Here is a 12,117-nt window from a genome sequence, read left to right as displayed (position 1 = left end):
AAATGCAGAAAAATGTTAATATTTTTTATGCTTCCCAGCTAATAACATCGACAAAGCAGATGGAAACATGGAAAATAAATATTAATAAGCTTTTTTCTGTCATGAAGAATAGAAAATAAACTGGTTGCTACATAACTATGTTATTGTTATAAGCCAGATATAATCTCCTGATTCTGAATTATCTATGTTATAATGATCTTTCTGTCCTTTTTATGGGCGGTTCTGTGATCCGGGCTCGGCCCACCGGGGGAGTGGTCTGCTGATGTAGCCGGTCTGGATCGCAGTCTCCCGGCCCGCCGTGATCCTCCTTCCTCTCCCCCGCCTCGTCGTCACTTCCAGCCGGGCCGCTGACGGCGCTCAGTCCGGCTCTGAAACCATGGAGCTCCGGTCGATCTTCCCCGCGCTGCTCTGCCTCTCTGCCGCCGCGCTGCACTCGGTGAACGGCGCCTTTTCACGAAGAGGACCGAAGGTCACCGAGAAGGTGGGTGACACATTTACCGCATCTGTTTTACCGCACAGCCGCGGGATCTCCGCGCGTGGCAAAGAGCCGCGCACAGTGCAGGTGCGTGCGTCGAAGCACGCGCACCACGTACCCGCGCACATACAGGTGAAGCGAAGGTCCCGCATCAGCAGAAAGAAGCAAACCGTTATTTTATCTCTCCGTGGATCTGCAGATTCTTCCAGAACATCTGGGCCAGCCCACGCAGACACGCACACTCACAGCTGTACACGTGTCCACTCAGATTATGCTTAATGCGCAGTGCGTCTGCCTGCAGGGCATCCACACACACACACACACACACACACACACACACACACACACACCCCCCCCCACACACACACACACGTTTATATTACCTCATGGGGAGCACTGAACCACCATTTCTGAAAGGCTTAAAAACAATTATAATTGTTTAAATTATAAATTTATTTAAAAATCTAATAAAAATAACTGAGTTGAAATTTTGGAAAGAGTCCTATTGAGTTTTTGACCTGACTGTTTGCAACCTCCCAAGACACACACACACACACACACACACACACAGAAACACACTGCTCGCTTTCTGACCTTCATAAAAATAGAACTAAAACTTGCCTGAAGTCACTGGAGGAATGAATGGTTCAGTGGACTGATTCAGTTTGTGAATGTTATAAAAGCAGCCAGGGCCAAATATAGCCAGGAAGCTAGAGCCGGTTTTAATTTCTGGATGCATGTAGAGTACAGTTAATTAATAAGAGGTATAATAAAGGTTCCTTTGTGCATGTTAAAAAGGAAACATTTCTAAAAATGTCATCAGTTATATGAATGACTCGAGTAACTCCACCCTGCAGAGCTCTTCTTCACTACCTGCTTTTAAAAGTCATCTAAAAAAAAAAAAAAACGAAGGGCGGGACTTTTAAATATACATTTTTATCAACTAATTGCATAAATTTTAACATGTTAAAAGTTTTTATGCAAATAATCACTTTTTTGTTTGTTTTTTTATTAACATATAAAGGGTCTTGTGCAGGAACCTTTGCATTCACATGTTTCTGGTACACCAGTAAATTTGACGCACAGATTTACTTACAACAGTGATAGAAGACAAAACCGCTTCTCTTGGCTCACTGGGGGTTAATTTCTGCTTCGACACCATCTGATTGGTCGTTGGAAAAGACTTTTATTTTGTCCAGTCTCCTTTTAGTTGTGCTAAAAAGAGATAGCGTATCAGCAAAACTATTCAAACCTTAAATAGCATCTCGATGCTAACCATGTAGCAGCAGCACAGATGCTAATGCTAATAAGAAAACACTGTTCTAATGAGTAGAATAGCATTTTGCACCAATGTTTGTATTCTGTCTTTTTAAACAATTTATCAGCAAAAAGGAGTTTTGAAGTGAGAATGTTTTTTTTTTATTTTGTCTGTATGTTTTGATTAATTGTGATTAATTAATTACACACCCTGCAATTAATTCAATTAAAGATTTTAATTGAGTCCCACCACCATGTGATGTGGATGAACTTTTGTTTTTCGTCATTTTCAGTTACTGGTTTTTTGGTTTTCTGCTAAAAAAAATCAAACAAAATTTCTTTATAACTTCTAATATAAATAAGTTTTATATAATATTGTAGTATGGAACCTTGTGTGCTGTAGTTAGTTTATGTGAGCGACTTGTTTCTTGATTGATAAAGATCATAAATCTGCCTCACTTAAAAATAAAAACAGAAAATTATGGATTATCAATTCAGGTTCCTAAAATATGAATTATCTGGGGTGGCAATAATCATAAAGGAGGTTTTATTAACTGGAATATTTCCTTTAAGTGGGATTTTTTTTCCTATCCTGAATTAATAACTGGAGTAGTCCTGGTTTAAAAACAGCTGAGGTTAAAAGCATTACTTAAATGGGGTAGTGTGGAGTAATTCTACAAAGTTAGTATGTTACCCCCTCAGGAGAAAGTTTAGAAACATGAAACCATTTGAAAACCTCAAAGATTTTTGAATGAATGCTTTTAAATATTTTTATTTTTGTTTATTTCTCACTAATCAAAGATGCAGATATATGAGTTTTAATAAGACTCTGTGTTTTCTGTGTCCAGGTGTTTTTTGACATCACGGTGGGAGGTCACGAGGTGGGGCGCATCGTCATTGGTCTGTTTGGAGAGGTCGTCCCTCTTACTGTTAGCAACTTCGTCGCCCTGGCAACAGGAGAGGTACTGTACAGCAGCTCTATAAAACATTTTTCATGCAGTGATAAAAATTTAAAAAAGAATGAAAAGTTTCAATCCAGACTAAAATTAATCTGGATTTTTTTTTGTTTGTTTTGTTTTTTTTGCAGAATAAATCTGTTTCAGATTGAAACTCCAGTTTCCTTCAAACAAACTTGTTGGTTTTGGAATAAAAACTCTTATTGCATCCAGTTCTGCTCTGCTGTCCTAAATTTTATAAAATGCTTGGCAATATTAGCTATTTTTCTGCTTTTTCCCACTTTGAGTTTAGGGTTATTTCTGGCAGGTGTTATCAGTGATAACATATATATTTTTCTGACTTGTGGCAGCAGAGGAGCTTTCACAGCTAACGGTTTCATCTGCGTCTCTGTAGAAAGGTTACGGCTACAAGGGGACAAAGTTTCACAGAGTCATCAAGGATTTTATGATCCAGGGAGGAGACTTCACAGCTGGAGACGGAACCGGAGGTGGGAACGAAACCCAAATTAACCATTTTAATTTACAAAGAAACCACAAAAGTCAAACAAATCAATCTGATTTCAGCAGAATTTACCGGCTCTATAAATGTTACACTATAAAAACACACAGTTGGATCTTAGGTTCTCATTGTTTGTGTTAAATTAGATTCATCTCTGCACTTATCTGCACTGATAAGTTTTAAAACTCACCAAGCTCTACTTTTCATGTTACAGGTCACAGCATCTATGGGACAACATTTGCAGATGAAAACTTTAAACTGAAGCATCTAGGAGCCAGCTGGGTAAGCACACGCTCTGGACCTCAACCCGGAAAATAGTTCTGGACCAGGAAGTTTGTTTGTTTTTCACAGACTTAGTTTTAACAGCTGTAATATGTGTGTGTGCATGTGTGTGTGTGTGTGTGTGTGTACCAGGTGAGTATGGCCAACGCTGGTCCGGACACCAACGGCTCTCAGTTCTTCATCCTGTCCACCAAAGCACCATGGCTGGACGGGAAGCACGTGGTTTTCGGCAAAGTTCTGGACGGGATGGTGGGTGAGGCCTGAAACGCTGCTCTATGTGTCTGTTATCAGTAGAACCAGCGACCCGATGTACTGACTGGTTCCTGTACCTTTTTATGTCTCACAGTTCAGCTACAATCATAAAACTAAAGGATGTTCCAGAACATTAATGCCTTAAAAAGACATTAATCTGCCAGATTAATGTCACCGAGACACGGATTTGTTTTGGGCCAACAAATTATTAAACAAATTTGTTTAATAAACTTTAGATTTTTAATCAGGTTAACAGTATTATTGACATGATTTTTTTGTTAATGGAAAATGTTAAATAAAACAGTATTCGTCTTTTTTAGAACCAAACTTTTATAATAAGCATGTTATAACATGTTTGTTCAGAAGCTTTTACTGCAAAACCAACTTTTTTGCTGCTTTTATTTAATTTATTTAACGCTGCTAAATATAGCATTCGAAATAAACTTATGCAAATTCTGTTATTATGACTTAGAATAAATTTGTTCAACCAAGTCTAAAAGAATTTGAAAACTAGATTCCGTAATTTGAACACAGCAAATGTGCAAAAATATTTTTAAATTTTGGATCTACAATGATTCACATCCCTTTAGTAGCTTGATTTCTTTTTCTTGGCCCATGAATATATTTGATTCAAAGATTTTAGCCATCTGAAAGTTTGGACAGCCGTGGTCTGACCTGCATGTGCGTCTCTGTTGGCAGGCCGTCGTTCACACCATCGAGCTTCAGGACACCAACGACAGAAACCTGCCGCACACCGAGTGCGTCATCGTCAACAGCGGCCGGATCCCGGTCAAAGAGCCGTTCGTGGTGGAGGTGGACGGCTGGTAAACGCCGTATCCTGGAGGACGAACACTGAATATCAATGTGAAACTCCATTTCAGTCAGTGCCAAACTAATTTTTTCAATTCATTTGCATAATTGTACAGTAATGCCAACGCATTGGACAGGATATATGTTTGGATTTTCTTAGTTTCTCATTTGAGCTACTAAAAAAGTGGAACTATTCCAACAATGGAATTAAATGCAAGCAAGCTAGCATAATAGACACATCACTGAAAAGCTAACTAAATCCTAGCTAATGTTAGCATGTTTACATGATCCGAAGGTATGCTAGCCTGCTAGCTGTGGGACAGATGTTAACACATGGAAAAGCAGCTAGCAAATTTAGAATCAGTGCAGGTTTGGCCTTCACATTAACTAGTTTGAGGTTCAGTTGGCACAAATTCACAAATTATTCATGCTAATATATCAAATCATATCAAGGGTGAATATTATAAAACAACTTTTTTAATGCTTGTAAAAGTTTAGTTAAAACCACGTCAGGCATCATGATACAGTTCCCAAATACTTCTCTTGTCAAAAACCAGAATAAAAAGAAACTAAAATTCAGATTGAAAAATGTGATATTTTGCATTACAGTCACACTGAAAGCACTACAGGCTGTTTTAATATTTAATCCCTTAAAGTTTATATATTTAAAAAAAATTTTAGCTGTGGCGCAGGTGTTAAATCAAATACTAGTAGATTATGAACAACCAATACAAATTATTTATGATGCAAATCAGCGACATTAGGCATCATTAGGTTGAACAAATTATAACATTTTCTCATCAGGAATGATAGGACTCTTGGTATGTGTAGAAAATGCATAAACAGGCAATTCAGCTGCATTAAGCCCCAAAATGATTGAAGGTAAAGGGCGTGAAAATATAAGCTCCATTTGTGAAAGAGCCATTTTATGCACAATGCACTGGTTGGAACATGACATGCCATCTACACGTTATGCAGTTGTGTTATTAATAAAAGAGCAAGCATGTTTCTATAAAAAATAGGGTTTATATTGATGCATGTTAATTACATTTTACTGATGCACCAGATTATTATACTTTATTATTCTCATATGTTCCCATAAGATATTTATTTCCAAAATCTGAACAGAAACAATCTAGAAACCTTTTGCATTGGACACAAATTAAAATAAATTTTATTACTATATGTGAGCACATATTCAACCTCTGTCAGCAGTTAGTTTTATTTAATATGTATTTATCAGGTTCTCTGTAGTTTATGTTGGCATGCGTGTATATTTAGTATCTGTGTAAACTTAAAAGAGGCTGTTTTACTTTTTTACAGAGGATATTATTAAAAATGCAGGGATGATGCTGTGAAATAATAAAACCCAGAGTTGTAGCTCTATGTGCCAAATGGTTCAGCTCTATGAAACACATCTTGCATTTAATCTGAACATATGAGACGTTCAATGCCTGTTTTTAACTTTATGCCAAAAAACTCAGTAGCAAGTGTCAAATGTTGTAGCAAAACCATCTTCATTGCATTTTTAAAAAGATTATGCATCATATCATGTTTACTAAAACTACAGCACAAATTTGCATAAGTGAATATTAAATAATGTGGAATGAGTGATGATCTGTCAGTACTGATGTTTACTGTTGCATTATGTCAATGACTGTGATCCTGTTGGATAAGTCGACTGTTATTTTTATCCAACTGTTTTTATTACCTGAAAGACTTGTTGTAGTATTAATGCAAAAATGTTTAACCTCATATTGAATCTTATGCAGTTTATCAGAAGAGCAAAGTGCCAACCACTGATGTTTTTCTACAATAAAACTGGATTATTCTAAAATGATTTATGTGTCACAGATTTTTTTTATTTTTAAATGTAATTCACCTTTCAGTTACTTTATCCATTATTGAGATGCTGCTGTTGTTTATGTCTTTTTGGCACTTCCTATTCAAATATTTAGCTCAGAACTAAATAAATAGCTTCTGGCAAATGAACTACTTAGTGGCTAAACAGTTCATCTGTTGTACAAGAAAAGAGGAAAATAAATGATTATCTTCATCACTTCAGTCTCGCCAGCTGGAGTAGAGGTCTGTAATAGCCAGCTTTTATTTTGGTAGTCCACTTTGACTACCGGCAACTGAATTTGCATATTACCTAAATATGTAGCCATGATGTAAATATTTAGCTTTTAATCAAATGTTTATGTTTAGTTGAAACTGTGATATTTATAAATTGATTAATAACTTGGTGAAAATATAACTTTGAAAGATGAACCACTATTTTTTCTCTTGTTGCTGATTACTTAGTAATAATTTTGGCTAAATAACCAAAATTATTGCTGTTAATTTTTGATTGTGTAACTTTACAAATGGAACCACTTACATGTAAGCGTCATATGGACGTAGAAGGACAAAATTTGCTTTCATCTATATCAGTTTCGAACATGCAATGAAAAATCAAAACACTTTTTACATTCTGACTTTATCCTGACTAAACCAGACCCATCTGGGTCGGCCCAGTGTTTGCTGGGAAAGCGGCGCCGTTAAACGGTGTAATTATCGTCTGTAAAAGGTGAAGCTGCAGAGGCTGACAGCTGATCTCTCAGCGCTGACACCAAACCGCTGCTAATGAGAACTACAGCGGGTGATTTGTTTTCCCCTGTTCTACAAAGCACACACGCACACAGAAACAAACGGATAAACGGATCCGAACGCAGACGCGGCAGGAAAACGGCTCCGAACACAAAGGTCAGAGCGGAGCAGAAATCTCTGGAGGAAGACAGGAAGTCAACAGAAAACAGTGAAATATATCACAGCTGTCTGATCAACGCAGCCCCCTGCGAAAAGCCACATCTTAACATGTTAACAACAACAAAAACAGCTAAAGGTGAGCAGATTCCTGACTGTCCAGCGTAAAGCATCCAAACAAACGTTAGCGGCTTGCTACATTCATTTTTACTGAAGGCCAACTTATTTACCCAGCGGCTGTCAGCTGGATGAGCTGCAAGCAAGTAAAATCAAAACCTGATTAGAAAATGAGTCAGAACAAATCACATATCCTCCATTTACTGGCGTGAAACACAGAAGGTGACGTTAATATCTTTCGACAAAATCTTTGCCCGTTTTCTCGGGTTTCTCCGGGTTCCTCTGCGCTCCTGCTGTGGAAATTATCCTGCATGTTTTGTATTTCACTGAAGCGCTGAATGGATGCTGCTGCCAGTTTAATGCCAGGTTCCCATTGTCCCAACAATGATCTCATTTTTTATTCAAGAACTGACTGGTCAGTCCACACCAGACCTACGACGGCCAAATAGATACATGGTAAAAACTCAGAAACTTTTAGATTAATCTCAGAAATTTTGTAGAAAAAACGTTGAAATTTCTGTGATCCAAAAGATAATGTTTTTTTTTACTTTTTCAGATCAGGAAATTTCTATGATCCATGTTGTAAAATTCCTCTTTTGTCATTGGAAAAACACTACGAGTCGTTACTCTCACTGGATTCACGTTTGTCCTGGTTGTATTTACCCAGAATGCCCTGCTCTGTAGTCCACTTCCTGCTTTTGGATTTACTGTTGTTACAAAATGTCACATCTTCTTTATCTCTTTTAATAAACTGAAATATTAGCAAAATTGTTGCAAATTTTGAACAAAAAATATTAAAAATCTATACATTTTTTGAAAAGGAGTAAACTGAAGAAGCTGATAAAAAAACAGGGTTTACATTTTAAAGTGCAGGGATTCATTTACACGTTTTGTCTTTTGAGACGGAGAAATCTGGATTAAATGTTACAAACTGAGATAATAAACTGAACATGGAGATAGTTCTAAGACTTAAAACAATAACATGAGTTGCTGCTGCTCATTTTCAGCTTTGATAACCAGGTGATTGAATATTGTACAAATAATATCTGGTTCTCAATTCAGAGGTGGCATAACTGAAAACCACTGATGTACAGTAACCTTCCTCTGGCTGAAACATCTCAGCTCGCTCGTTTTTTTCGAGCTTTGTTTTTTTTTTTTTTTTTTTGCAGAGGACCACCAGGTGAGACGAACGGACAGACGGACAAACTAGCGCCTTCAGCGTTGGGAGAATATCGGAGAAAGCCCTCTCCGTTTGTCAGCCGACATAACAAGACTGTCTCAACTCGGAGATGGAGGCCAGAGAGGGTTTATGAGGACGACGGAGAGAAACAGAAAGCAACGGAGAGGAGGAGGAGAAAGTGGTGGTAGGTTTTTAAATGGTCCAGAGGGATGAATGTCGAGGAGGAAGAGGAGGAGGAAGAGGAGAAGCTCCCACAGCGACTGCAAGTTGTTATATTGGGGATCCGTTAGTGGATCAATGAAAGAAGAGAGAATGAAAGAGGAAGAAGGAGGCAGAGTGGAAGGATGACAGGCCTCATTACCACCAAACCGCAGACAGTGATGCCTCTGTGTGTGTGTGTGTGTGTGTGTGTGTGTGTGTGTGTTTGCCCATTTTTAAATGCATAGTGTGTGTTTTCATATGTTCACAAAAACATGTTTACATGCAGGGTGCTTGAGCTTATATGACTGTTTTCCATTGTAACTTTGAGTGTGTGTGTGTTTATGTGTGTGTGTGTGTGTGTTCATGTGTGTGTGTGAGATCCCTGTGGGTCTCTGCGAGAGCAGCAGAGGATGATGGGACAGAGTTGTTTAAAGGTCAGCAGCAAACATCATCAGATAGAGAGCGCCGCTCAGAGAACGATCAGTTCACCGACACACAACCCCAAAGTGAAGCAGAGCGGCGCTGCAGCCGCGGCTCCAAGCTGCAGCCCAGGATTCAGATTCATCTCAGCCAATTCTGCAGCTCAGATTAGGAATTACGACATTTTATACTCATTTTACAGAATTAGAAACACAAGAAAACTCCTAGACAGTAAAACCAGAGGACAGCAGCAGATGGAGCATCATTTGCAGAACTAAAACTCTGTTGGTTAATGAAACTTTAAGGCGGAGGTAATATTATTTGTAATGTCACTGTGTGAAGTATCTTACTATTATGATATGATCTGAGAGAAATTAGACAAAAGCCGTAATTTTCTCACAACAGACATCAAAACAGCTTATTTGTTACAAAGAACAAAGATTAAAAATGAAACTGAAATTAAAACAATAAAAAATACAAACTTGAAATTAACTTGTAGAGGGAAACTAACAGATTCAGAGGAAAACATTGATTACAGTCAGTGATTCCTCAAAATCCGCTGATCCACTGTCACCTGATAATCCGGTAGAGTCGGAGCGTCTGGGAACCAGATCGGCATCATCTGCTCCACCTCCTGCTGCTGTCGTTATTTCCCTCTGCTTTGATCAAACCAGCCTGTTCCCCTCCAGGCCTGTGGGGGCGCTGCACTAAGAACCACTGAAAGAAACGACAAGAAAACCTCTGAAGACACTGAGACCAACTTCCTTCTTCACAAAATAGAAGTCAAAAATGGACTGCCGATGGCAGCCACACTCTGAATCTCCTCTCACAGCAATCACAGCTGTGAGGCTTTTCACCTGTGTGGATTCGCAGATGACTGTTAAAACTACCCGTATGAATGAAAGCCTTTCCACACTGGTCACAGAGATAGCGCTTCTCTCCAGTGTGAATGCGTTGATGGATTTTCATATGCTTCTTCCGTCTGGAATATTTCAGACATTTGTCACAGCGGTGTTTTTTCTGCAGGCTGTAGGTGGGCTGATCCTGCTGTCCATCGCTGGGACAGTAAGTATGATACACAAACACTTTGATAACCAACAGCTTTACTGCTTTGCATCCTAACACATCTCCCTGTTAGTTTAATCAAGTGCAAGAGAATAAATGTGCCTTTCTCTCAGGTAGACTGGAGATCTGGAACCTGCGGCCCACCAGTGGCTCTTTGGACATTTTATAATGGCTCCTAATAATGTGGTTAAAAATGCAGAAAAAACAACTGATGGTCTTTTAATCTAGGCATAATCACAAAAGTACATTTTAATAAAATGGTAAATGATGAAGTTATATAGGGCTTTTCCAGTCATTTTGACCACTCACATTAATACATCAGTAGGGGTTAAGTGTAGAGGTACATCAACATGGACCAGGAGGAAGCTGGAATCGAACCAACAACCTTCTGATCACAAAACAAACACTCCACCCACAGAACTACAGTCATCAGCAGTACACAACAGGACAACTGCATTGAATTATCTGATTGAAAATAGATACAGGATCTGATGTCACTGCTGTCCCAGAAACATTGTATTCTCAGTATCAACTGGCAAATTAGATAAACCAAAGAAAATCCTGCAGGAACCGGGAGGCAGCGGATTGAAGGTGAAAGGCATGTTTACAGCAGCAACAGTGGTAGTACTAAGGAGGATATTTATATACCTCCAGATCATTCCTCTTTAGGTCAAAAGATAATTTCAGTTTTGTTTCTGTTCAACTGAACAGTTGATTCACTCTCATGTTATGAGAGTTGAGGGTTTTTCCTAAGGAAGCCAGTATAAGGAATGATGTAGAGCATGCTGGACATGCAGGATTCGATCCTGGGTGTCCAGCATGACAGTCTGAGTTCCTGAATCGATGTTACGCCACAACCAGGTGGGGAAACATCAGAGGAATATGAACTGGAGACTCGCCTCCCAATGGGGGGAAAGAAACCAAACTAAGGTCCTGTTTGGCTTCCAGATGCGAACCAACAGTCTGGTGCTGACCAACCAGCTGGATGTTGTGACCATTGATAGGCAGCGGCCTTTTCTAGACCTATTGAGAAGCACAGTGGTGGCTGCAGCATCATGTGGGGTTTATGCATGATGCTGCAACTGGGACAGAAAGTCCACTTTTTGGTCCACATTAGGGCTTGATTATGCATTCACACCTCCACAAACGAACTGGACTTTCCTTGTTAACAGACTGGTTTTAGATTGAAGTGGACTGAAGACGGCTGGTGTGACCGTCTGAAAAAGCTTCAGTAATAACGTCCACTTGTCTCCTTTCTTTCTATCCAAACTTTATCTTGTTGCCCCTAAATCCTTCTTTCTGCTCCAAATAAAAGTTTGCCTTTCTAGCTCTAATGCCAAGTGACCCAGGTTCTGTTTAAAGGGTTTTATTTTTTCCAGTGTTGTTTTAAAAGTCAAAGACTACAAAGTAAAATTTGAGAAAAGTCGTAGTTTTAGTAAAACGGAGTCTGACACAGGAACCTCTCCTCCTTTCTCCTCTGTTAGGACTCTAATTGGACGATGAGGGTCCCGCTGAGGGTGTTTGGTGTGTGCGTTTGAAGCATATCTGTGTGAACGTTTCGATTTTCCTGTACTGTCCCTTTTTTTTGCTTGTTGTAAGGAGGGAGAAGAAGAGGAGGAGGAGGAGGAAGAGGAGGAGGTGTCACCGAGGCTCCAGTTGTTGTCTGTGACAGGACAGCAGCTGCTCTCTCTTTCTTCTTCTTCTTTTTTCTTTCGGTGACTCTCTTCCTCCTCACCGATGAACGAAACTCGAGGGAAATCATCACCATGTTTACTTCGGACCCTCCCTCCTACGCCACCCACCTTCCCTGTCCTGGTTCTCTCCAACCTGCACCCCCCACATCTCTGTTTTCTGCCCC

At 39.3% G+C, this 12,117-nt stretch overlaps 1 protein-coding gene across 2 annotated transcripts; it reads left to right on the top strand.

The window, feature by feature from the left end:
- Positions 1-249: 249 nt before the first annotated feature.
- Positions 250-6,371, top strand: ppic (peptidylprolyl isomerase C). 2 transcript variants are annotated; one of them, XM_014989097.2, is made up of 6 exons: positions 250-481; positions 2,581-2,694; positions 3,083-3,176; positions 3,402-3,469; positions 3,602-3,718; positions 4,421-6,371. In XM_014989097.2, the coding sequence occupies exons 1-6, from the start codon at positions 377-379 to the stop codon at positions 4,547-4,549; spliced, it is 627 nt and encodes a 208-aa protein (XP_014844583.1). In that variant the 5' UTR covers positions 250-376; the 3' UTR covers positions 4,550-6,371. The 2 variants fall into 2 exon arrangements, with proteins under 2 accessions (XP_014844583.1, XP_087864723.1); XM_088008597.1 differs by having other exon boundaries at positions 3,602-3,722.
- Positions 6,372-12,117: the final 5,746 nt, after the last annotated feature.

Source organism: Poecilia mexicana, unplaced genomic scaffold (genome assembly GCF_051168715.1).
Source record: "Poecilia mexicana isolate PSO_F unplaced genomic scaffold, ASM5116871v1 scaffold_9, whole genome shotgun sequence".
Taxonomy (NCBI): domain Eukaryota; kingdom Metazoa; phylum Chordata; class Actinopteri; order Cyprinodontiformes; family Poeciliidae; genus Poecilia; species Poecilia mexicana.
Note: the sequence above shows the minus strand (reverse complement) of the source record. Positions and strands in the feature narration are given on the sequence as shown.

What these genes read in the sequence shown, in the direction of transcription:
- ppic (XM_088008597.1), top strand. Translation starts at nt 377, where the DNA reads ATGGAGCTCCGGTCGATCTTCCCCGCGCTGCTCTGCCTCTCTGCCGCC. An exon ending in GACCGAAGGTCACCGAGAAG is followed by an intron (nt 482 to 2,580) that starts GTGGGTGACACA and finishes TTCTGTGTCCAG; the next exon opens with GTGTTTTTTGACATCACGGT. An exon ending in TCGCCCTGGCAACAGGAGAG is followed by an intron (nt 2,695 to 3,082) that starts GTACTGTACAGC and finishes GCGTCTCTGTAG; the next exon opens with AAAGGTTACGGCTACAAGGG.